The sequence below is a fragment of the Hemiscyllium ocellatum genome, chromosome 3 (genome assembly GCF_020745735.1).
Source record: "Hemiscyllium ocellatum isolate sHemOce1 chromosome 3, sHemOce1.pat.X.cur, whole genome shotgun sequence".
Classification (NCBI taxonomy): Eukaryota; Metazoa; Chordata; class Chondrichthyes; order Orectolobiformes; family Hemiscylliidae; genus Hemiscyllium; species Hemiscyllium ocellatum.
In genome coordinates this window covers 10,980,704-11,008,274 of record NC_083403.1, presented here as the reverse complement: position 1 = coordinate 11,008,274, position 27,571 = coordinate 10,980,704, and the positions used below count along the sequence as shown (strand labels likewise).

At 42.4% G+C, this 27,571-nt stretch overlaps 1 protein-coding gene across 3 annotated transcripts in view; it reads right to left on the bottom strand.

Annotated features, from left to right (window-relative positions):
- Positions 1-23,716, bottom strand: part of LOC132830565 (transport and Golgi organization protein 1 homolog) — a 112,291-nt gene extending 88,575 nt beyond the window's left edge. For 2 of the 3 annotated variants that reach the window (XM_060848362.1, XM_060848372.1), the window contains exons 1-4: positions 23,592-23,716; positions 17,472-17,605; positions 12,798-12,884; positions 3,222-6,231 (exon numbers count right to left, since the gene is read on the bottom strand). In XM_060848362.1, coding sequence (XP_060704345.1) covers positions 3,222-6,231; positions 12,798-12,884; positions 17,472-17,605; positions 23,592-23,712 — 3,352 coding nt within the window. In that variant the 5' untranslated portion in view covers positions 23,713-23,716. The remainder of the gene's footprint in view (positions 1-3,221; positions 6,232-12,797; positions 12,885-17,471; positions 17,606-23,591) is intronic. The other variant, XM_060848381.1, reaches the window with a different exon arrangement.
- Between the last annotated feature and the right edge of the window lie 3,855 nt (positions 23,717-27,571).

Below are 27,571 nucleotides of genomic sequence, written 5' to 3'. Positions count from 1 at the left end.
GTCCTAACAACCTGTGACTCCACTTTCAAAGAACTATGAACTTGCACTTCAAGATCTCTTTGTTCAGCAACACTCCCCAGGACCTTACCATTAAGTGTTTAAGTCCTGTTCTGATTTGCCTTTCTAAAATGCATGGACTGCAACAGTTCAAGAACATCTCAAGGCCAATTAGCAATGGGCAACTAATGTTGACTAATGCCAATAAAGAATCAAAACAAAACAGAATGAGACTTGATAAGAGTCAGTACAAGATACAAGATGAAAGATGGAAGGTTGTGTAGGAGTCTACTGTGTAAGCAAATCTAGGGGTGCATGGACATAAGGTTTAGCAAGAAAAAAAGCTGAGGCTGATGTAGAATTCAAAGACTCAGAGTGCAAAAGAGGCACTTCAACCCACTGAGTCTGCACCAGCATATGAGAATTACCAGACTTTCAACCTAATTGCATTTATCACCAACACTTTGCTCATAGAGCTGAATGTTATGGTGTACCAGGTGCTCATCCAGGTACTGTTAAAGGATGTGAGGCAATTTGCCTCTACCACCCTCCCAGGTAATGCATTCCAAATCACCCCCACCCTCTGGGTAAAAGACTTTCTTCACATCCATCTAAATCTCCTGTCCCTCACTTTGAACCTGTGTCGTCTCATGACTGACCTAAGAGGAACAACTGCTCCTTATCCACTCTGTTCATGCCCCTCACAGTCTTGTACATCTTTATCACATCGCCACTCAGTCTTCTTTGCTCCAATGAGAACAGCCCAAGCCTATCCAACCTTTCCTCGTAACTTAAATTTTCCATCTCAGGCAGCATCCCTGTGAATCTCTCCTGCACTCCATCCATGCAATCATATGCTTCCTATAATGTAGTGACCAGAACTGCACACAGTGCTCTAACTGTGGTCTCACTGAAGTTCAATACAACTCCAACATGACTTCCCTGTTTTTGTAACCTATGCCTTGATTAGCATCATCAAAGCCAAGTGTCCCATATGCCTTTTTCATCATCCTAAAATATTCTTCCACCTTCGGAGATCTAAGGACAAACATTCCCAAGGACCCCTTGTTCCACAGAACTTCATTGAACACTCCCTTGTCCAGTTACTCCTTCCAAAGTGTATCATGTCACACTTTTCAGGGTTAAATTCGTTCTGCCACTTATTTGTCCATCCTGCTTCTATCTTTTTTAGCCCAAGACACACAACCTCAGTGTTGTTAACCAATTTTTTTGGGACATACTCAAACTTACTAATCCAATCTCTCGCAGAGTCATCTATGTCTTTTATATAAATGATGAATAAAAGGCAACCCAGCATAGGTTTCTGTGATACACACTGGACACTGCCTCCAGTCACTAAAGCAGCTTTCTGTAATCTCTTCCCTTGCCTCCAACAGCAGTTTGGGACACATTTAATCTGAACCAGGCAACTGGTCCACATGTCTGCAAACACATGAAATGCCTTGTTCTTCACAATGTAAATTTTCCCAAGCATCTTGCAGTCTCTCTCAATGGGTTCCATATCTTCATCCTTATTCTCTTAGGTGAAGACAAATGTGAAGTGTTGGTTCAATACTCGACCAATATCTTCTGGGTCCACCCACAGACTGCCCTCTTTGTTCCTAACAGGCCCGACTCTTTCCCTGGTTTTTACATTAGATTAGATCATTGTCGTCTTCCTTTTGTTATGCTCTCAGAACATCTTGGGATTTTCTCAAATTTTACCAGACAGAGCTTTCTCACACAGGAGGAAGTGAGGACTACAGATGCGGGAGATCAGAGTCAAGAGTGTGGTGCTGGAAAAGCACAGGTCAGGCAGCATCCAAGGAGCAGAAGAATCGACATTTCAGGCATAAGCCCTTCATCAAGAATGAGGCTTGTAGACCAAGGGAACTGAGAGATAAATGGGAGGGGAAGGTAGCTGATAATGTGATAGGTAGATGAACATGGGAGTGAAAGTGATGGGTCGGAGAGGAAGATGGAGCGGATTGGCGGGAAGGAAGATGGAGAGGTCAAGAGGGCAGTGCTGGGGGCGGCAGATGAGCAAACTGGTGAAATCCACATTGTTCCCGTGTGGTTGCAAGGTCCCATGGCGGAAGATGAGGCCTTCTTCCTCCAGGCGCAGGAGGTTAGGGTTAGGTGATGGAGGAAGCCCAGGACCTGCACGTCTTAGGAGGAGTGCACGTTAGTGTACAGCCACAGGGCAGTGGGGTTGGTTGGTGCAGGAGTCCCAGAGATGTTCTCTGAAACAACCCACAAGTCGGCGTCCCATCTCCCTGATGTAGAGGAGACCACACTGGGTGCAACAGATACAGTAGATGATGTGCATGCAAGTACAGGTAAATTTGTTCCTGATGTGAAAGGATCCTTTGGGGTGGATCTGACTTGTGGAGGAAATCGTCTCTTTGAAATGCAGACGGGGCGTGGAGGGAAATATACCCCGAGTGGTGAGGTCTGTTTGTAGATGGCAGAAGTGGTAGAAGATGATACGATGTATCCTGAGTTTGGTGGGGTGGAATGCGAGGAACAGGGGAGTTCTGTCTTGTTGCGACTGGAGAGGGTGGGGTTCAAGGACAGAGGTGCAGGAAGTGGAGATGCGCTGGAGGGCATCATCGACCACGTGGGAGGGGAGATTGCAGTCCTTGAAGGAGGTGGTCATCTGGGATGTTCTATGTGGAATTCGTCGTCCTGAGAGCAGAGGCGGACGAATTGGGAATAAGGGACTGGAGTTTTACAGGAGGTAGGGTGGGAGGTAGGGTGGGAGGTGGTGTAGTCCAGGTAGCTGAGAGAGGTCAGTGGCTTTATAGTGGATGTCTGTGTTTAGTTGGTCGCCAGAGATAGGGTAAGTTGCTTTCTTGAACAACTGAAGAGCATTTCATGTAGGGACACCCACAGCACTAATAAGTCGATATTTCCAAGATTTTGACCCAGCAACAACGAAGGACACACAAAGTACAAGTCAGGCAAGGGTGTGCAAAAAGTAAGTTATACATGCCGTGACTCCCATGCATCTGCTGCCCTTGACCATCTCGGTGGTAAAGGCTGTGGCTTCACAGGTGCTTCAAAGAAGCTTTGGTGAGTTGCTGCAGTGCATCCTGTAAGTGGTACATATTGCTGCCACTGACTGTCAGTTGTGGAGGAAGCAAGGGATATAGGGCCACAAATCATGCAGGCTGCTTTGCTCTGAATGGACAACCCCAAAAGAAATTAGTTTAAACTCTTACCATTGGGTGAATCTTTGTCTTCTTGTGGTGTTTCCATTCCAGGAATGAGTGCAACACTCTCATTGTTGCCCGAGAACTTCTCTCTTATTTGAAATATAAGCTCCTGGAGATCATTCAAGAGCATCGACTCCCCATCGCTTTGTGAATTTTCCTCAGCCTGCCAGTGGTTCTCTCTTTTATCTAACATATTCTCCACCATATCAAGAATCCTTGTCTCAGATACCTCCAATATTTGGTCAAGAGTTTTTTCAATGTCTTCCTCATTGGTTCTGGACAACTTGCTAAGGCTTAGTTCCTCGTTCAAATCATGAAGCATAGCTTCTAGTTCTAGAACCTGCTGTGGATCAAGATACACATACAAACGTTCAAAGCCCTTTTCACCTAAGTAGCCTTTCAAAATTGTAAGTTGTTCCACTTCTTCATTATACTTTGAATCTTTGTTCTCTGACCTAATAACTGTGCTTTGATGAACAGGTTCTTTAGCCTTGCTTTCAACTTCAGAGGGGTCTAATGTAGTTTCAACACTGGAGTACATCTCTGACTGCATACCCTCATTCACCGTGCTATCAGTTTTGAAACCCTTGCTCACAACTTTTTGTGACATTTCAGACAGATCTTTCAGATGGTGAGACTGGTCTTCATTATCCACATTGAGAGCATTTTCTTCCACAGGCCTAAGGTGGGGTTCTAATTCTCTTTGGCTTTCAACTTTATTTGGCACATCTTGAATATTCTGAGCAAGTTTGCGGTATTCTTCTTCATGGTCCTTTTCTACAAGCATTTCTTTGAGGCTATTTGTAGTGTTTATCTGATCCTCTGGCTCCACTGTATTCATTTCCTCTTCCAAGAGTACATCTTCATCATCCAACTCGTCATCATCTGAAGTTTCTTCTTGATCAGTGGTATCAGAATGAGTATTTTGTGCCATTCTGGCTTCTGCAGCATTTTCATCTTCTAACAACTCTTCTGGTTGATCAACAGCATAGAGTTCTTCCAAAATGTCCATGTCCTCTTCCTCCTTTTCTTCCTGCAATTGGTCTGAAATATCATCTTCAGTTAGTTTTGAATTACTACCTAATGAATGACTTGCATCTTTATGGTTATTCTTTATCAAATCAGATTCATGATCCTGCAATACTTCATCTGTCATTTCAAAGTCCTCTACTTTCTCATAATTTGCTCTAGGGCTTGCAAGATGTTCCTTGGCGTGGTTTGTGTCATGCGGTTCTTTGCCATTGAGGTCCTCTACAGAAAGTGGTTTATTTATTGCTGATTTGGTTTGATTTTGTGATTTCAACTCTTCATTTCCACTACGTGAGTTCTCAACAGATATATTTCTGGACCATTTTGACTCAGAGTCAATCAATTTTTCCATTTCAGGTTCTTGTTCTAAATGCATTAACTTTTGTGAACCTTGATTTGTCACGGCTCTTGATTTATCTTCAGTACCAGAATGCCTTAGAGTTCTCAGTTCAATTTTTCTGGTCTGGTCATCCTTCTCTGATCTTTTTAACAAATCATTAGAGTCAGCTTCCTCAGTAAAAGTTGAGCCATTTGTTTTCAAACCGTGCTTTCTCTCTAGCCCAGACATTTCATTTTCAGTTTTGGACCTAACACCTTGAACCTGCTCTTTGCCTTCATTTTCTTTAAAATGTGTTTCAAAATTAGTATCAGTTTCAGAGGCCCTGGCGAAAGCTTGAATTGTGTCCTCAGTTCCATCAGGTTGCATTATTTCATTAGGCCTCTCCTTCACTCTATCATTTTCTATTCGTTCTGGAGCTGTATTCACAATTTTTTCCTCAACCTCTTTCTCTGATGTATTTACCAAATCCTTTGCTCCCGAATCTTCAGTGTTTCTGTACTTAGTTTCTTTAGGAGTGTCTCTGGAATCAGAATTGAGAGGGGCTGTAAACTTTAACGTTGTTTCACCTCTTCTTACAACTGAACTGAAAGTGTCACTAAGTGTAGTCCACAATCTTCCGTTTTGACTGTTTTCACCTTCCGAACTTCTCACTTGAAGCTTTTTATCACCCTCACCTCTAATATTGACAAGTTCTTCCATTACCTCATCCAATAATTGGCCCTTTTCTGGATTGACAGGAGTCACAGCAAGATTAACATCCTGAGCAGTAGTTTCTTCAGATTTTACAATATGGTCTTCACCAACATCTTCACCTTGGACATGGTCTTCTTCTGGAAGCTTTGGCTGCTGTTGGTATTTGCTATCAGAATATGTTAGCAGAGCTACCTCCTCAGGATCTACTTTCTCAACTAATTCATCTTTCTGCAGGTCAAAATCAAATTCAGTACCTTCATCGAGCACGGTCACCTTGCTAGTCATCTCTTCATCGACCACAATTGCATCCATTGTTGATCCAAATGTAGTTTCTACTTTCAAAGACTCCTCAAGTTCAGAAATGTCTTCCCTTTTATCTTTCTGAGATCTTTGTTCCTCGATATCTAATAGTTCACCTTCACTCCAAGAAACTCTAGTGTCTTTGCTGTCAACACTTAGATCCTCATTTTCTGTCTGAAGTGAGGTTTGAAGCCCCTGAGAACTTGATTCCAAATGTGCGCTCACTTTAACGTGGCTACTACCATCCTCTTCTGTTGGATGCTCTTCCAAAGAGAAAGCATTTTCACCCACATTAGCAGGTTTTCCTTCAGATTCTCCATCTTCAACGTGAAGAATTTGTTCATCATTTAGTATATTATCTACAGTTTCATCTCCCTTATCTTTAGTTCCTGCTGGAGAGTCACTGACACTCCGGTCTGCAAAATTAATTGCCTCTTTATCGTCTCTAGTTTTATTTTCTCCCAAATTATTATCAGGCACTTTGGGAGCTGGAACTTCCTGCCCAGTATCTTCATCTCTTTTCTTTGTTGCTACGATGTGTGATTCTGACTGCTCTTCATTGATCATGGCTTCTCCATTTGCTCGTGTCAGGCGATCAAGGTCTACATAATCAAATTCATCAGGCTCTTCATTAAAACAAGCAAAATCAGTTTCCTGTAAAACAGGAGAAAACCAGAGTTTGAAGAAATAGTTACACACCATTAAGCTGAAGTGTGTACAAGTTCTAATTCATGAATGGCAATGGGAAGAGCATCTGAGTTAAGGAATTAACAGTAACATACAGTATTTACAGCAGATATTTAAAATCCAATTTTCCCCTTTGTACATTATATCAACACAAACCAAGAAAGCCCAGTGACAACCCAACAAATATTCTCTCGTGAAATAATTTCCCCTAATTATTAATAAAAGAGGAGGAAAGTGCAGGTTTGCTCAACCCTTTCTGTTAAACAGAACTCCAATTGTACTGTTGTTAGAGCAACAATGGCCTTTAAAGGTATAAAACAATTTCCAGTGTTGGGTCAATATACACAAGGAGGAACAAATTTATGTTTAAATCAATGAGACAGGTTTTAAAGAGCATTCTCACTGGTTAAGGTCACACTATGAGGCATGATTATCTACAAAATGCACCAAAAAGGTAGACGATACTGAAGAAAGGGAGAATAACGTTACGAATAACACTGTAAAAGAGAAGGCTAAAAGATAAGGAATAGAGAATTCGACGTTTCGAGCATGAGCCCTTCATCAGGAATAAGAGAAAGTAGCCAAGCAGGCTAAGATATCCGCCACAAGTTCACCTGTACCTCCACACACATCATCTATTGCATCCGCTGCACCCGATGTGGTCTCCTCTATATTGGTGAGACAGGCCGCTTACTTGCGGAACGCTTCAGAGAACACCTCCGGGCCGCCCGAACCAACCAACCCAATCACCCCGTGGCTCAACACTTTAACTCTCCCTCCCACTCCACCGAGGACATGCAGGTCCTTGGACTCCTCCACCGGCAGAACATAACAACACGACGGCTGGAGGAGGAGCGCCTCATCTTCCGCCTGGGAACCCTCCAACCACAAGGTATGAATTCAGATTTCTCCAGTTTCCTCATTTCCCCTCCCCCCACCTTGTCTCAGTCGGTTCCCTCAACTCAGCACCTGCTTGGCTACTCTCTCTTATTCCTGATGAAGGGCTCATGCTCGAAACGTCGAATTCTCTATTCCTGAGATGCTGCCGGGCCTGCTGTGCTTTGACCAGCAACACATTTGCAGCTGTGATCTCCAGCATCTGCAGACCTCATTTTTTACTAAAAGATAAGGACTTCAGCTAGAAGTCCCAACTGAAAAATCCATCTCAGCCTCCCTCTTCCAGTGACCCTCAACATCACAGATGCCTGTCTTCAACCAACTCAAAATCCACTCCACATGATATCAAGAAACTGTTACAGGCACTGGATACCGCAAATGCTTTGGGCCCTGACAATATTCTGGCAGTAGTACTGAAAACTTGAGCTTCATATTTTATCACACCCCGAACCAAGTTTTCCAGTACAATTTCAACACTGACATGGACAATGTGCAAAATTGCCCAGCTATGTCCTGTTCACAAAAAGCAGGATAAATCTAACCACCCTGTCAGTCTACTCTGAATCATCATAAAAGTGATGGAAGGTGTCATCAACAGTAAACAGCACCAGCTCAGCAATACCCTGCTCACTGACACACAGTGTGAGCCACTTAATTCTTGGCCTATTGGCAGCCTTGGTTCACATATGGACAAAAGAGTTGAATTCCTGAGGTGGGGTGAAAATGACAGGCCTCTCCTGACTCCCCACTGCCTGTCCACCATCAACAAGACACAGTGTGATGGAATATTCCCTACAAGCCTGGATGAATGCAGCTTCAGCAATATTCAAGAAGCTTGACACCATCAGAACAAAGCAGTCCTCTTGATCGACACACCCACAGGCATTCACTCCGTCCACCAACAATGCTCAATAGCAGCAATGTGTACTATCTACAAGTTGCACTAACGAAATTCAAAGATCTTTGAACAGGACGTTCTAAACCACAGTCACTTCCATCTAGAAGGACAAGGGCAGTAGATACATAGGACCACCACTACCCTCAAAGCCACTCAACCCACCCTGATTTGGAAATATCTCTCCACGCCTTCAGTATCCATGGGTCTAAATGCTGGAATTCCCTCCCTGACAACATTGTGGGTCAATCTGGAGCAAGTAGTCTGCAGTGACTCAAGACGACAGCTCACCATCACCTTCTCAAGGGCAGCTCAGATAGGCAATAAATGCGGGCCCAGCCAGTAATACCCACATCTTATGAGTGAATAAAAAAAGGGAGGGTGTCTCCGAAGATTCTAAGTGGGCTTGACAGAGTAGCTGCTGAGAGATTATTTCCCCAGGGGTGGGGGATTCGAAGACTAAGGGAGATAGTTAAAAGTAAAACAAAACAAAAATAGCAGGTGTACATATTTGCCCATTGAGCCTGCTCTACCATTCCGAGTAGTTAGATTAAATTAGACTTACAGTGTGGAAACAGGCCCTTCGGCCCAACAAGTCCACACCGACCCGCCGAAGCGCAACCCACCCATACCCCTACATTTACCCCTTACCTAACACTACGGGCAATTTTAGCTTGGCCAATTCACCTGACCCGCACGTCTTTGGACTGTGGGAGGAAACCGGAGCACCCGGAGGAAACCCACGCAGACACGGGGAGAACGTGCAAACTCCACACAGTCAGTCGCCTGAGTCGGGAATTGAACCCAGGTCTACAGGCGCTGTGAGGCAGCAGTGCTAACCACTGTGCCACCGTGCCGCCCCTAGTGTTTAGGTGATTACCTGAAGCGCCACAGCATACAAGGTTATGGGCCAAGTGCCGTAAAGTGGCACTAGATTAGATAGGTGCTTCGTGACCATCATGCAAATGGTGGGTTGAATGGCCTTTTTGCATGCAGCACAATTCCATGACTCATACAACAAACCTTTCTTACAGAAATCCCAGTCTATGGTGAACATTTGTTGCACTCCTATGGAAAATTGACCTTTTCTTAGATCAAGAGATCAAATCTACACACAGTACTCCAGATGTAGTCACACCAAGGCCTTGTACAGCAGAAGGATGATTCATTGCTCCTGTACTCACAACACTCTTGCAATGAAGACCAAAGTGCCATTTGCCTTCCTGACTGCTTGCTGCACCTGCATGTTTACTTTCGGTGACTGCTGTACATTTCCTAATCAATCATTTAAATGATTTGGAGATGTCGATGTTGGACTGGGGTGTACAAAGTTAAAAATCACACAACATCAGATTGTAGTCCAACAGGTTTAATTGGAAGCACACTAGCTTTCAGAGCATCGTTACTTCATCAGGTGGCACAACCACCTGAAGGAGCGGCACTCTGAAAGGTAGTGTGCTTCCACTTAAACCTGTTAGACTATAACCTGGTGTTGAGATTTTTAACTGTGAATAATAGTGTGCTGTGCCAAACCAAAGCAGACAATGTCAAGTTTACCCACATTATTTTATACCTGCCATGCATATGTCCAGTCAACTTGTCTAAGTGGTCTTGAAGATTCTTTATGTCCTCCTCAACACTCTATCCCATCTAGTTTTGATTCATCAGCAAACCTCAAAATATGTCTTATATTGTTGATAAATATTTTGAATAGCACTGATCTTTTCTCATCACCATCCACTCTGAAAACAATCCTTTTGTTCTTTTCTTGTCTGCTAACCAATTCTCAATCCATGCCAGTGTATTGCCATGAATCCCACAGTTTCAATTTTGCACACTAACCTCCTTGTGGGACTTCACCAAAAGCTTTCTGAAAATCCAAATATTCCCCTTTCCACTAGTTCTCTGTCATCTCCTCCAATTAGCTCTGGGTTCAAAAAAACTCCTGATGGTTTGTAAAACATAATTTCCTTTTCATAAATCCTTGCTGACTTTGTTCAATCCCAATGGTATTCTCCAAGTGTCCGAGTATCACTTTACAATAGACTCCAGAATTTTCTCTTCTCCTGATGTTAGGCTAACTGGTCTGTAACGCCCGGTTCTCGGCCTCCCGCCTTTTTTAAAAGAGTGGGGTTGCATGTGTAACTCTCCACTCTGCCAGAATAGTTTTGGATAGACAGAATTTCCAATGATGACAACCAACACATCCATTATATCCATGCCCTTTAGTACACTGGGATTTACACAGTCAGGCCCTGAGGATTTATCAACTTTCAGTCTCATTAATTTCTCAAGCTTTATTTTAAATAATATTAATTGTGTTCAATGGTTCCTTCCCATTTGGCCCTTGCTTCTCTAGCATTTCTGGATGGTGTGTTCCCTCCCTGGTGCCAGGATCAAGGATGTCTCTGTGAGCACGGAATATTCGGAAACGGGAGGGTGAGCAGCTAAAGGTCATGGTTCATATTGGTACTAATGACAGGAAGAGTGAAGAGGTCCTGCAAAGGGAATTTTAGGAGTTAGGTAGAAAATTGAAAGCAGGACATCTAGGATTGTAAGCTCAGGATTACACTCAGTGCCTGTATAAACAGCAGCAACACCAATCTCCTTACAAGGCAGTTTGCTACTGCTACAGTGAGGACTTAGCTCATGTGGTAGGGGGTAGGAACCAGAGCAGTAGATCAGCATGTTGAGTGATTGAGAAGAATGTATAAAATTTATATCACTAAGTCAAATAAGGAGGACAGATAGGGCCAAGTTAATGGTCACGCCAAGTCTGACTGTCTGAAGTTTATTTATTTTAATGCAAGGAGCGTAGCAAGTAAGGCAGGTCAGCTTAGCACACAGAAACACAATGTTATAGCCATTACAGAAACTTCATCGAGAGAAGGGCAGGACTAGCAGCTCAATGTCCTGGAGTTTAAATGTTTCAGGCATGATAAGAGAAAGGTAAATTGAGAATTACAGATTAAGGACAATTTCACAGCTGCACTAAATCTTGGAGGGCTCATCCAGCGAAGCCATATGGGTACAATTCAGAAATATGAAATGTACAGTCACTATGATGGATAATATAATAGGACTTCCAATAGCCAGTGAGAGACAAAAGTACAGATATGGAAGCAGATCATGGGAAAAATCTAAAGACAACAGGATTGTTATAGATGATTTTACCTTTTCCAATATTGACTGGGACTCTCATAGTACCAGGAGCTTAGATGTGGCAGAATTTGTTAGGTGCATTCATGAGGATTTCTTGAAACAATTTACAGTATAGGTAGTGTTATGGCCCATTCCAGACCCCTCAAAGTATTTTATGGTAGGCAGGCTAGACCCTAACATTTCTTACTTTAAAAGATAGGTGTGAAGTGCATGTTCCAGATGTGACGTGACTGATTAAACTACTTGGCATTAAGTGAAACACAATTTATTTAAACACTAAAATTAAAAAACAAACAAAAGAAAGAGGAATTGAGAATAATTTAGCTATTGGAAATCTTAACTAAATAATAGATACAATACCTATTACTAATTAACTGTCCCACGATAGTAACATCTCATAAACACATCCCTTGGCATAAAAGTAAAATCAGACAGAGATTCTTACAAGCAGTTCTCTAATCCAGGAGAAAAGAACATCAAGAAAGATTTCAGAGAAAGTAGCAGCTAGGAATCATTTAATGAAACTTCCAACTCTTCTGAGACCCGAAACTGCTTCTGACCACTAAAGCTAAAAGAAAACTAGAAAGCCTGGTCTGAGAGAGCTGGCTACTCCCCCTCCAACGTTATAATGGTTTTAAAAACCTAAAGGCCTCAAGTTATTTACTTAAGCTGTTTTCAGTAACCAATGTGGCACTTCTGCCTTTACAACCTACCAAAAAACATTAGGCAGGAAGTTGAGAAATTAGATTGGGATTAGCTGCTCGAGGGCAAATTGACACCTGATATGTGAGAGCCTTTTAAAGGCCAGTTGCTCAGAGTTCAGGACCAGCGTGTTCCTTTGAAAATTAAAATGGGGATGGAAAAATTTGGGAAAACTGGATGACAAGAAATATTGCAAGTTTAGTCAAAATTGAAAAAGGGAACATTAGTAAAGTTTAGGAAACTTAGACAAGGCCCTTGAGGAATATAAAGGAAGCAGGAAAGAAGTTAAACCAGGAATTAGGAGGGCTAAAAGGGACTATAAAATGTCCTGGGTAAATAGGATTAAGGAGAGCTCCAAGGCATTTTAAATGTACTTTATCTCAAGAACTAGGGAAAGAGTAGGTTTGTCGAAGGACAAAGGAAGGAATTTATGCATGGAACTAGAGGAAGGGTATTTCACACTGGTATTCACCAAGGAGACCATGGATGATGGTAAGATTTGGAAGGGGTAGGTTGATACTCTAGGGCATGTTAGTTGTAAGGTGGTGGTGGTGTTGGATGTCTTGAAAAACACTAAGCCAGCTAAGTCCCCAGGGCCTGATGGGATCAATCCCAATAGATAGATCAAGACATTGCATTAACTCTGGAACAACACTGTCAGCTTCACAAAGACGTTCTGTGTTTTTGTGGCACAAAATATGATGTATTGGTACACTGTGACACAATAAAGAAACACAAACTTACAAGATGAAGAAAAACAGTAATCTGATCACTGAGGGATCGCCCCAAAATTTGAAACCAGAGTTTTACAGATTGTTGCAGCATAGCCAATATCTGTAGTTTTATACTGATATATAACACAAGTACACACACCTACCTCAGCAGGCAATTCCACCTCATCAGTTGAGTATACTAGATTTACTTCAACAAAATCTTTGGGGAAATATCCAAACTGACTCCCCACCTATGAGAAAGAAAACATTTGAATATCAAGTAATGTTGCAGATATAATGAAGGTAAATCAATGAAAACAATTACCATCTTCAGAACAGCAACAGAAAACAGGCTCAAGAGCAGACCAGCCTTTCAACACAAGGGTTATAAAACCAGTTAGAAAGTCAAATCCTAACAAAAATAACTATCAAAATAAATGATTTTCTAAATTTTTACTTACCATGGATCCCCTCTAACAATCCTAATGATAATCTTGATACATAATGAATACTAACCTATATACTGTACACTGCTCTAATTTCATTAGACAACTGAATACTGAGTGTCTTATACAGAGTGTTGATCCATTTCTGCTTGTGACTTGGGTCAAGACAGCTGGGAGGCGATTTGATGGGACATTGTAATTCTGGCATTCTTTGACCAGTTTAGGAGAAATTTAGCAGAACATGAAAAAAGTAGGCTGCTTGCATTAGAATCAAAAGTTAAATTCTTTAATAGCATCTCAAAGACACAGAAGTGAGTACATCCAAGAAAACAAAAGTCAAGTCTTATAGCCATCACGTTTCTCTTGCTTCTCCCAATACTTTGATTGAAATATTTGAGAGCTAACAGGAATTAAAACACAGGGAATGAGAGTCTGAGTTGGTCTGGGCAGGCAGATGAATAAGTGAACCTTTCATAATTGGTTGTACAAACAACATAGAAAGTCTAAGAGGAGATTTCCAAGCCAAGAGATTATACAGAAATTTTGTTTGCTGACTGATATGCTGGTTCTGGAACATGAGGAAGTAATTGTTATTAGACGGTGTTTCTCCTCAGATCTCATGAAAATACTTTACTGCTTTGACATTACTGCTCAGATATCAGCATGTGTCAAACCGATTTATACAGAATAAAATATAACAACTGTCACCAATACAAATAAGTAATTTTAAAACTTGAAAGTGAAATCATTCAAAAGAGTTAATTAATTCTCATACCACAAATACCTGTACCAAACTTTGTTGTGAATGGTACAAGACACACTGCACTGTTGCAGGAAATTACAAAGCAAACACATTTGTCATTTATCACAAAGATAAGCACATCCCCTTATCACTAAGCTGGTTAATATGTAGAGATACCATGGGCAATAAACCAACCTTAAACTATGCCAACTGTTCACCTATCTGAAGCAACCTCAAATTTATTGACTGTTCACAGCTTCTGTTCTACATTTACTGTCGGAGATTAGATTACACATTCAGCTATTTGTAATCCATCCTAAATGCAAGATTCTTCACTGGAAGTAAATTTGGAGAATTGGAAGATTACAAACTAATTTATGTGCAGCAAAAAATGGTTGAAAACCACCTGCACCCACAACATCCTGACTGCCAGAATGCTGGGTACAGCTGAGGATCCTGGAGATAGTGAGGACTACAAATGTTTGTAAATCAGAATCGATAAAATGTGGAGCTGGAAAAAGCACAGCAAGTCAAGCAGCATCAGAGGAGCAGAAAAGTCAATGTTTCTGTCAGGACCATTCATCTGAACCAGCGAAGGGTCCTGCCCAAAACCTCGACTCTCCTGCTCCTCTGATGCTGCTTGACCTACTGCGCTTTTTCCAGCTCCACACTTTGTTCGAGTCCCGTAATCCCAGTATTTGAAAGGACACAAAGGCCCTCAGATTCCCTAGATTAGGAGGCAGAAATACATTTTTTTTAAACAAGAAACAGAAAGCTGACATAGTCCCAGCTCCCATCACTTCCCAGGTGACCCTTGCTGGGAATGTGTGGCAGCTTGAGGTGAAGATGGGACTTAGCTTGCTTGGAATCAATGAATGGTCACAGAAGATGCTTCCTCACAAAGATTAATTTAAGAAGCATCCCACAGATTACAATCGGAAAAGGGATATTATGCTTGTCTGCAACACAGGAACTTCATACCCATTGATTTCTGGAACTTTAAACAATTTTATGACATTGTGCAAGTCATAAGTCATTGGGACTGACATTCACTGACACCAGTATTTCTCTCAAAGTTGATCACAAAGTTGAATTCATGGCGAACTTATTATTCTTTCACAGGATGTGGGCATTGTTGGGCAAGGCCAGCATTTATTGTACATTCACAGTTGTCCTCAAGGTGGTGGCGACAAGCCACCTTCCTGAACAACCAGAGACCATGGAGCAGATCTATGGAATTGTTTGAAAGACAATTCCAACAACAATGAAGGAATGGCAATACATTACCATTATATCGCTGAATGGTAGGAGGGGGTCTTGCAGGTGTTCACATTTATCTGCTGCCCTGGTCCTTTGAGTGTGTTTAGGAGCTTCGAAGGTGCTGCTGAAGAAGCCTCAGCGAATCGTTGCAGTGCATCATCACGTAGACAATGTGTTTGAGGATGTGGTGCCAATCAAGAAGTGTGTTTTTTCTTTGGATTGTGTCAATGTTCTTCTGTTGTTGGAGCTGTACTCATCCAGTGGGGAGTATTCCATCACAATCCTGATTTGTATCGTGTAAATGGTGGAAAGGCTTTGGGGAGTCAAGTGATGAGTTACTCGCTGCAGGATTTCTAACCTCTGACCTGCTCTTGAAACCACAGTATTTATATAGCAAGTCTAGTTAAATTTAGGTCAATACTAACTCCCAGGATCTTGTAGCGAGTGATTCAATTCTGGAAATATCTTGAAGAATTGCTGCAGAAATGGTCTAGAGCTGAAATAAGTGGCCTCCAACAACCATGGCCATCTTTCTTTGTGCCAGGTATAACTCTAACCAGTAGAATGTTTCCCCTCACCAATTTTTACTGACTCCAATGTTGCTAGGGATCCTTGATGCCACATTTGGTCACATGGTTTATTGATATCAAGGGCAATCACTTTCACCTCAGCTCTGGAATCCAGGTCCTTTATCCACATTTGAACCAATTTGCTTTTAATTCATTTGTGGAATGTTGCAATGCTGGCTGGCCGCATTTATGGCTTCCCTTAGCTGCCCTTGAGAAGATGTTGGTGAGCTGCCTTCCTGTACTATTGCAGTCTGTCATACTAAATCTGTAATGAGCTCAGGAGCTGAGTAGCCCTGACAGAACCCAACCTTAACATCAACGAGCAGGTTATTGCTGGGTTAATGCTATTTGATTCATGACACCCACCACCTCTTTACTGATGATTGAGAGTAGATTAAATGAAAATTGTTTAATTTGGATTTGAACTGCTTTGTGTACAGGAAATACCTGGGCAATTTTCCACACTGTCAGGCAGATGTCAGCATTACACACTATACTTGTTAGAAAAGGGTTGTGCACAAATCTAAACAAGTCATTCCTTGTAATGTGTCACTGAGTGCTGAGTCACAGGTAGGCAGGGTGGTGAAGGCAGCATTTGGTACACCTACTTTCATTGGTCAGAACATTTGAGTATAGCAGTTGGTACTTTATGTTGCGGCTGTACAGGACAATGGTGAGGCCACTTTTGGAATATTGCGTACAAATCTGGCCCGTCTGTAAGAAGGATGTTATTAAACTTCAGAGTGCAAAAAAGATGTACAAGGATGTGACTGACACTGGAGGGTTTGAGCTATAGGGAGATGCTGAATAGGTTGGGGATTTTCTCCCAAGGAACATCGGAGGCTGAGGGGAAGAACTTATAAAATCATAAGGGGCATGGATAGGGTGAACGGCCAAGGTCCCTTTCCCTGGGTTAGGGGAGTCAAAACCTAGAGGGTGTAGGTTTAAGGTGAAAGGGAAAAGTTTTGGTGAGAGGATGGTGAATGTACGGAACAAAGGAAGTAGAGGAGGCAGATACAATGATAACATTTAAAAGACATCTGGATGGGTATATCGATAGGAAGCGTTTAGAAGGATATGACCCAAGTGCTGGCAAATGGAACTAGTCGGATTGGGCTGTCCGGACTGCTCAAATAAGTTGGACCAAAAGGACTGATTCCACACTAAGATTCTAACTCAAAATGTTTTCCAGGATTGTTACAACTCTTTTTTTCCCCTCTTCTTCCTTTCTAACTCCTACAGACTTCTGGGCAGATACATAATAGGATACAACTGAAGGCTGGTAAAACAAGCTGAGAAATGCTGTGGGCAAATCACAAATATGGAAATTACAGTTCCTGTTTGCTGTCTCCCAACAAGGATATGACACCTCATTCTGTCCACGTGGAGCTATTTACACCACAGGCTGCAATGGTATTCAACAAGTCACTCGACAATGCACTTCCTGCTGCTCTTCAAATTGTATGCTAATTATGATTAATGTCATTAGACAATAGTTACAGTATCATGTGAACTCCAGGATGTTATAAGGTGAATGAAATGGACATTGGTCTTTCTTCCTCCAGCAATTCAAATGTTAACACCCACCTGAACAGGCAGAGAGAGCTTCAGTTTAATGTGGCAGCAGCAACATCCAACTATACAACTCTTCAGTACACAACTCATATCCCTCAGATTTTGTGCTTATACCTTGGACTTGGGCCTGAAGCCACATCATTTTATTCAGAGGGCGTACTGTTTATTTAACGAAACAATGATTTGATTGCTGATAGTTCCAAGCTTACTTCATATGGCTAACATTAATACAAATAAAATACTCACACTTCCAGCCCATAGATCGTCCCTTTCCCCTGCTAATTTATAATAGATGTAAATCGTTTCACCCTTTTTAAACCGGAGGAAACGGCAGTCGGGACCTGTGAAATCCTGCACAGCTTTACCTCGACACATCAGCACTGTAAGATACAAAACATCAAAGTGACAGTTAGCAGCATGCTCCCAGAGACCTCGCTCACCCACTCCCGTACATCTTCACACCCGACCTCAGCCACTCCCCACATCTTCATGCATCTCCCTCATCCACTCCCCAATACCTTCACAAACAGCACTTATTCCCACCTCCAGCACTCTTCACCAGCATGCTTTCTCATACGCACACATCACCTGACCTCCTCCAACCTATCTCAATTCCCCTTAAAAGCTGTCCCTTCCCATTCCTTCATGTTTTAGCTGCCTAGTCAATAAAGAATAATTTTGCATGGCTCCCGTTTTTTTTAAATGCCAAGCTATCATTACATTGTTTAGTTGTTTATCATCAGTGAATTGCAGATGTTACTGCAGATGGGACAATGCAGCACAATATCTCAGTGGTTAGCACTGCTATCTCACAGTGCCAGAGTAGACAAGTCCCCAGGTCCAGATGGAATCTACCCCAGGTTACTGAGGGAAACAAGAGAAGAAATAGCTGGGGCTTTAACATATCTTTGCATCCTTGAACACAGATAAGGTTCCAGAGGACTGGAGAATTGCTAATGTTGGCCCCTTGCTCCAGGTAATTTTAGACCAATGACCCTGATGTCAGTGGTAGAGCAATCATTTGGAAGAAAATGGGCCTATCAGTAATGGGCAGCATGGTTTTATGCAGGGAAGGTCATGTCTTACAAACCTAATGGAATGCTTTGAGGAAGTGATCAAGTTGATTGATGGGGGGGGGGGGGCTGTAGATGTCACGAAAATGGACTTTAGTAAGGCATTTGGTAAGGTTCCCATGGTAGGCTGATGGAGAAGGTGAAGTCGCATGGGATCCACGTATCCTTGCTAGATGGATAGAGAACTGGTTGGGCAACAGGAGATAGAGTAGTAGTGGAAGGGAGTTTCTCAAAACGGAGACCTGTGACCAGTGGTGTTCCATTGGGATTCATGCTGGGACCACTGTTGTTTGTGATATATATATATATAAATGACTTGGAGGAAGGTATCGGTTGTCTGATTAGCAAGTTTGCAGTTGACACCAAGATTGGTGGAGTAGCAAGTAGTGAAGGGGACTGTCAGAGAATATAGCAGAATATAGATAGATTGGAGGGATGGGCAGAGAAATGGCAGATGCAGTTCAATCCAGGCAAATGCAAGGTGATGCATTTTGGAAGATCCAATTCAAGGTCAAGGCAGCATACGACATGCTTTCCTTCAGACGGGGTATTGATTATAAGAGTTGGCAGCTCATGTTACAGTCGTATAGGACTTTGGTTCGGCCACATTTGGAATACTGCATACAGTTCTGGTCGCCACATTACCAAAAGGATATGGATGCTTTGGAGAGGGTGCAGAGAAGGTTCACCAGGATGTTGTCTGGTTGGAGGGTGCTAGTTATGAAGAGAGTTTGAATTGATTTGGATTATTTTCATTAGAAAGACAGGAGGTTGAGGGGGGATCGGATTGAGGTTGACAAAATCATGTCAGGTATAGACAGGGTGAATAGCAAGAAGCTTTTTCTCAAGTGCGGAACTTAATTACTAGGGGTTATGAGTTCAAAGCAACAGGGGAAAATTTTAGGGGAGAGGCGTGAGAAAAGTTCTTTATGCAGAGGGTGGTGGCGGCCTGGAGCGCATTGCCAGCAGAGGTGGTAGAGGTAGGAACAATAGCATTATTTAATATGTACCTAGACAGATAAATGAATGGACAGGGAGCAAAGTGATACAGATCTTTAAAAAATAGGTGGCAGGTTTAGAGAATCTGGATCCGCGCAGGCTTGGAGGGCCAAACAACCTGTTCCTGTGCTGGAACATTCTTTGTTCTTTGGTTACGGGGATAGGGTAGAGGGGTGGGTCTGGATGGTCTTCAGAGGGTCGGTGTTGGCTCAATGGACTAAACAACCTGCTTCCATTTTGTCAGGGTTCTATGATTCTATGAATCAAATACACACAGTTGGATAGGAAGCAGCAACTTAGAACGCAGATGAAGAAAAAATGTACAAGAGTATAAATAAGTGCTCAATGCAGTATGGTATTGATCCATTCTCACCTTGAAAATAAAGCCTTGAGTTTATTTATTTTTATTCATTCAGTTAATGTGGACATAGATGGTTGGAGCAGCATTTACTTCCCATCCCCAACTATCCTGAGAAGTCAATTATTTTTATAGGATACGGTGTCTGCAGCTATTTGTTGACATCATGCAGAATGATTCAAATTGACTGAAGCTGATACCGGTGATGCTGGGGATGTGAGACTGATCATCCAATCAACACCTCTGGATCAAGATGGGCATGAATATGTCAGCTTCATCTTTGCACTGATGTTCTGGACTCCCCATCATTAAAAATGGAGATATTTGTGGAGCTGCCATTTCCTATTAGTTGTTTAAACATTCAGCACTATTCACAACTGGCTGTAGCTTAAATTTGATCTACTCATTATTGTCGGGGATATTCAGCACAATGAATCAGAGACCACAAACGAGGATGGCGGTGAAATTGACAAGCGATTTATTAAACAAAGCAATTTCGTGGAAGAGAAATTGACCAGGCTGACACAGAACTGATTCTCTGCACAGATGGCCAGAATGCTCTTCCCAGAACTGAAGGCCCAGGCATGCTTTGTCGGGGTACAACACAATGATAACTGTAAAGCACATACAATACAATCGTGAAAATTGTAAAGCAATTCAAACAAGAATAAACTGTATGGAAGTTAATCAAGCATCCGGCAGGAGCAATTTATTTGTAATTGACACAGGAGATTCCAGCCATTTGAGTGGGTGAGAATGTCCTCTAGAGGATTCTTCATTGTATTTCCTGTCCACACAAATGTGTAAATTTCTCTTCGGCAGGCATTCAGGTGCATTATGTTTCTCCTGCAAGCGAAGTCTTCTGAGGTCATCACACTGGCAGTGCTGGTAGCAGAACGGCAGGAATGGTGATACTGTTGTCTCAGAGACTGAAATACTCAGAGTCATACCTCACAAAATGTCAGACTTGCTTGACTCGACTCTCTGACAGATTTCCCAATTTGGCAGTTGTTGGTAAAAGTCAATACAGCTCTGTTTGTCATCAAAGTTTCCAGTGCCGAGTTCAATGCTAGGTGGCTCATCAGGTTTGTTTAAACATTGCAGCCGTTTAATACAGTGAAGAGTGTGTTTAAAGGTCAACCACATTGTGGTGGTCTGGGGGTCACATGTCAGCCAGGCAAGGATGGCAAATTTCCTTTCCTAAAGGACATTAATGAACCAAATGGATTTTGACACAATGTCAACTTATAATTTTTGTTATTTATTTCACCATCTACCATGGTTGGATTCAAACCCATGCTGTCAAAATGTCAAGCTGGGGTTCTGGATTACTAGACCATTACATTACCACTACATCCTGCCTCCCTCTACACAACAATTATCTCACACCTTTCATTACATTATGATGTTCCAAAGCATGAGATCAAAGAATAACTAGCAAAAGTAATTTGACATACCAAATTTTCGAGCAAAGGATTGAAAATTTTTTTTAAGTGATTTAAATTCAAAACACATAAAAGTGGATCGACTAAAACCTGTGTAAGACCACAGCATCAAATGTGTAGCTTCGTGTAGAATGTAAGAGAGACATTGAGTCAATGTAAAGTTAGAGCGCAGCTGCTGCTGCTTTCTGGTATGAGGAAATAAATACAAATGAGGACTGGAAAAAATTAAGGAAATTATGGAATACAAGTGATTGTGAGCGTGATTCCATAAAGACTTCTTAAAACAGAGAGATGGTAGTGTGTATAGAAACAGACTTATCAGGGAGGGATCAAGAAAAAGAGGACATAGGTCACTCATAAAAAGCAATATACTTGGCCAGAATGAGAATTTGAAGCAGGACAATATAAATAGATCAAGAGATCTGATAAAGAGTCACTGAAAAACATGAACTGTGTCACAGCCACCAACTTTCTCCAGCACGTTCCATCTTTGACCAACAGACTGGCAGGGCTTATTGGCCTGTTTCCACATCATTTCCAGTTCTTTCTAGGTCCATATTCAGCTCACAGTGGTTAGCGCTGCTGCCTCAGCGCCAGGGACCTGGGTTCAATTCTCACCTCCGGCAACCGTCTGTATGGAGTTTTCACATTCTGCCCGTGTCTGCGTGGGTTTCCTCCGGATGCTCCGGTTTCCTCCCATAGTCCAAAGATGTGCAGGTTAGGTGAATTGGCCATGCTCAATTGCCCGTAGTGTTAGGTGAAGGGGTAAATGTAGGGCAATGGGTCTGGGTGGGTTGCTTTTCAGAGGGTCGATGTGGACTTGTTGGGCCAAAGGACTTGTTTCCACACTAAGTAATCTAATCTAATCTAACCTAACTGATCACAACTAGAATGGAAGATGGTTACTCCAACTGACCTCAATGTGCCTAGATTATGGGGCATTGATCAAGAATTTCACAATTAAATTGCGATCCAGAGACCAGCTCGAGAATTACATCTTTCTGGATGCTGCACTTGGACACAATCATAAACAAACCACCTTGGCTTCCATGTTCACCCATTTTACAGTATGAGAGATTCTAATGAAATGCACAATTAATTAGCCACATTAAATAGCCCATAGTGTTCAGGAATGTTTAGATTATGTGCATTAGTCAGGTGAAAATGTAAAAGTTATAGGGTAGGGAAATGGGTCTGGGTGGGCTATTCTTCAGAGGGTCAGTGTGGACTTGTTGAGCCAAATGGCCTGTTTCCACACTGTAGGGATTCTATTCTATGGTAATCACACTTAAGGCATTTGCAGAGTGGGTGGTGAACAAATAATATTAAATTTAACACATGCTGTGCTCTCTAAGTCTCACAAACTGGGTTTGCTTATATCCAAATCATGTGTCCAAGCTCAATTATTTATTTTCATAATTTCACAGAGTCCTAAGAAATTATGTTGCTTTTGTTTGAATCTTTTCTAATGCATCAACATTGATTTTGACATGGAGATCCCAACAATATTCTCACCGATAATTCATAAAAATGTAAAGCAATATTTTAATTCAGGCTACCGAGTAAAATGTAGACTAAGGATGAGCAAGAGAGTTAAAGAACAATTTTGCACAGCAGAGAAATGTAAGCAATAATTTGGCATTAGGGAGAAGATTGGCATCCATGTGACAAACATACACAAGGCAGATCACCAATATGGTCTTAACACTGGCAAAAGTAACATTATTCACACCTAGATATTAAGGATAGTAGAAACAACAGACTGGTCTCTCCAAGTAGCAATCTTTTGTTATTTTGTATATCAAAACAAGAATATATTACTCTGTAACAAAATTAAATCAAATCAATTTTCTCTGAGGGGGAACAGTAAACATCATCTCCTACAAAAGAAATCCATACAAATTAAACTAAAACAAAGGGAACATGATAGCTAGGATATTTCAATCAGCATGAAAAATCCCTTGTTGCCTTCATTTTGATATTAAATGATGGAGAGAATTAACAATGACTAATCTCATCTCCTAAATTGATTTTCTATCATAAGATTGTATTTAGAATTTTCAACATACTAATTGAAAGAACAGGATTCCAGTGCAACTTTGCAAGAAAATTAGAAAAAAGAAACAAACAAAAAAGAAAGTTCTGAATTCAGAAACGTCTAACTCTCTGCGAATAAAAGTTTCCATTAAGTGGGGGGGGGGGGGGGGGGGGGAGATAACAGATTGCCACACCCCTCATATACCAATTCATTATAAAATGCATCTAAATTTCATGCTTCCATGTTGCTCGAAGCTTCACATTTTCGAGCAGAAAACGGATGCAATAAACTTCAACTTATTACTGAGCTGCCAACTGGTCTCCAATTATACACAGCTGAATAGTTTATTTCCCTCCGCCTGCCTTCCTTCCATCATCATCATCATTGGGACACATCAACTTTGTTTAAAACTAATAATTTGTTGAATAATGCCAACGAGTCTCAAAGACTTACTGCTACATTCTGCATCCATGCACCGTTTGAAGTTGGAGAAGAGTTTCTGCTGGTCTTTCTTACAGCTGATGGCTGTAATCAGTAAAACAGAAAGACACATCTGATTCCATGATGCAGCCATGTTGAGTGCTCCAGGCTGGCGGCGCATGCGTACTGGCCTGGCGACACGTCAGCAGCAGCCGAGCCGGGGGGGGGCGGGTGAGGGTGGCGCGAGAGAAGGAGGGTTACCGGGGCAACAGGGGGGAAGGGAATAGTTACCAGGGCAACAGAGCGTGAAGGAGGCGGGGGGTTACTGGGGCAACGGGAGCGGGGGATCACCGGGGGGAATGGGGTCGGCAGGACTAGGGGGAGGGTTACCAGGGCAACAGGGGGGAGGGGGGATTACTGGGGCAACGAGGGAGGGGTTGTTACCCAGGCAATGGGAGGAGGGTGAGGGTTACTGGGGCAACAGGGAGGGGGGAGGTTACTGAGCAACACGGAGTAATGGGGAGGTTACCGGGGGCAATTGACGGGGGTCATCGAGGGGGGGCTATGGGGGCAATAGGGATGTCAGCAGGGGAGGGCGTTTACCAGGCAACGGGGGTAGGCAGGAGAGGGCGGTGGAAAAGGGTGATGGTGGCAACGAGAGGGGGTGGAGGAGCACTCGGGGAGGGGGGAGTTGGGGATTCAGCAGGGCAATAGATGATGGGAGGGTCACCAGGGCAACAGTATAGGGAATTACTGGGGGTGATAGATCACTGGGGAGGGGGGGGGTCACTGAGTCAACTGTGGGAAAGCCAACAGTGAGGGGTGGGAGTGACCTGTGTGACAGGCATAGAGGGTAGAGGTGAAACGGAGGTGGGGTAATGCATGGAGATAGTCATTACAGAGTTGTTATTGGGATAGAAAGAGTTACTAGGCAACTTAAGAGAGCTAAAGTGTAACAGGTTCAGGATACAGGGTAACCAATCACTGAGGTATGGGAATGACCAGTCCAGAGGGTGGATGTTTAGAGAGTTACTGGGCAGCTGAACAGGTATGGAAAGTTGTAGTTCTGTTCGCCGAGTTGGAAGTTTTTGTTGCAAACGTTTCGTCCCCTGGCTAGGCGACATCATCAGTGCTCTGGAGCCTCCTGCGAAGCGCTTCTTTGATGTTTCTTCCGGTATTTATAGTGGTCTGTCCTTGCCCTTGCAACAAAAACTTCCAGCTCGGCGAACAGAACTGCAACAACAAGCACCCGAGCTACAAATCTTCGCACAAACCTTGAACACTTATGGAAAGTTTCTAGGCCAATCTGGGGTATTAAAGAGTTATTAGGGCATCCATGATGTGAGGTAAAGCTTGGTGTGGACTATAGAAAGGGAGAGAACGATGGTGTTATGATCACATCTGGAGAAGTGATAGGTGCAGGGGTAAATATAGAGGAATGGGTCTGGGTGGGTTGCACTTCGGTGGGTCAGTGTGGACTTGTTGGGCCGAAGGGCCTGTTTCCACACTATAGGTTATCTAATCTAAAATCAGATCCCAGAATGAAATCTGGCTTGATAGATCATGAATGCATGAGATGACTGCATTCTCCATGACAATGCCAGAGTCCACTTGCCAACACATCATTATTTTCCACTCACAGTGCACATGTTGGTTTTCCTCTCAAATTGGTATTCTCACAAGCTATCCTGATAAGTGCAAGGTGAAAAGCTTCATAGAATGTAATTTTTTACAATAATACTAAAGTTTTATGCTCCCAGGTAACCTTTATTTTGTTAGTTAATATGATTGTTAGTCACTGAGGTTTATTATACAAAAGAATTTTAAAAAACAATCTATTTAAATGTAGAAGACAATAAGAATGATCTCACATCAAACAGTGAATTTCAATCTGCTTTTTTCAGGCTATCTTTTAGAGATCCAGGTTCAGGGAAATTACACCCTCACCATGCCATTCCAAGTCCTTAGGGTTCTGTGTAACTGAATTCTTCAAAGTTGTTCCACATAGTCAGTGCAGACAGTTTGAAGAGTCCTTACCATACTATTCATTACTAACTTGAGAGTCCTAAATTTTTTCAATTAAAAAAACTTGAAGATTTCTAATCAAACAGTACTGGTTTGGAAGGTTCACAAATAATCTTTTTTTTGAAGTAACTTGTTCCCAGAAGTTCCTTGAATCCTTTTTCTGGCAGAGAAACTAAACCGATTTCTAAACTCAGCACTGGTGTCTTCTGAACTATAAAACACTTGGGTCCTTAACATTTTTGAAAAATACCTGCACATTCCAGACTCTTCTGAATGGAAAACGAAGCTTTACATATTAACTGTACTTCAACATGTAAAGACCATATTATGTAAACATATTTCCGTTAACACCGTAGAGATTGTAGTCACTATCTCTGTCAGATTATGGATTAAGTCACTGTTCAGGAAGAACTCTCTAATGTTGTTTTCGGTATGCGGTACCTCACTCTACCACAAACCAACAGATAACTTCACAACGCTACATTTTTCTAGCCTCCAGTTGAAACATAAGCCCCCGTAATGCCCAGTTTTAAATTCAGGCTAGGTGGGATATTTGACCATAGAAGACTAAACCTGTTTCATCCTGACTAAATATTTTGACAAATGCAATTTCCTAGGTGAGGGAGATCTCACTAATTCCCTCCTCTCATCTGTGCCCTTTTCCGTGGTCATAGTTGAGACCAGTTAAATCAACAGCACAGTTTGGAAATAGAATCTGGGGGGTCCTGCTTTGGCTATTCAGCGCAGTATGATATTTTCTAAAATGTTGAACAGAATGGCATACGTATGTTCTGTTTTTGGCATTTCTATTGATTCTAACCTGTGAAGTGACCATTTAGTTCTATGAAAAAAATCTATTTCAATTCAAAAAGTCGTAAATGGTTTATTTCATAGAAAATACGCATTGAATCATAATCCTAGGTTAATCCTACCCTGAGCTCAGTATGATCAAAAAGTCTAGTACTAATACTGGTGTTAAGAGTAAAATTGAGTTACTTTTAGTTTCGAGGAGAAAGTGAGGTCTGCAGATACTGGAGTTCAGAGCTGAAAATTTGTTGCTGGAAAAGCGCAGCATCCAAGGAACAGGAAATTCGACGTTTCGGGCATAAGCCCTTCATCAGGAATGAGGAAAGTGTGTCCAGCAGGCTAAGATAAAATGTAGGGAGGAGGGACTTGGGGGAGGGGCGATGGAGATGTGATAGGTGGAAGGAGGTCAAGGTGAGGTTGATAGGCCGGAGTGGGGTGGGGGCGGAGAGGTCAGGAAGAAGATTGCAGATTAGGAAGGCGGTGCTGAGTTCGAGGGATTCGACTGAGACAAGGTGGGGGGAGGGGAAATGAGGAAACTGGAGAAATCTGAGTTCATCCCTTGTGGTTGGAAGGTTCCTAGGCGGAAGATGAGGCGCTCTTCCTCCAGCCGTCGTGTTGCTATGGTCTGGCGATGGAGGAGTCCAAGGACCTGCATGTCCTTGGTGGAGTGGGAGGGGGAGTTAAAGTGTTGAGCCACGGGGTGGTTGGGTTGGTTGTTGCGGGTGTCCCAGAGGTGTTCTCTGAAACGTTCCGCAAGTAGGCGGCATGTCTCCCCAATATTGAGGAGGCCACATCGGGTGCAGCGGATGCGATAGATGATGTGTGTGGAGGTGCAGGTGAATTTGTGGCGAATATGGAAGGATCCCTTGGGGCCTTGGAGAGAAGTAAAGGAGGAGGTGTGGGCGCAAATTTTGCATTTCTTGCGGTTGCAGGGGAAGGTGCCGGGAGTGGAGGTTGGGTTGGTGGGGGGGTGCGGACCTGACGAGGGAGTCTCGTACGTTTAGTTTCCCCATGTTAGGTTTTGAAAGAAAAACAAACTTGCATTTATCTCGCACTTCTCACAACTTTCGGACATTCTAAAGCATATCATGAGAAATGAAATCCTTTTGAAGTATACTAACAGTGGTAATATAAGTAAGCACAGCATCAAAGCTCTGTGCAGCAAACTCTCACACTTTTAT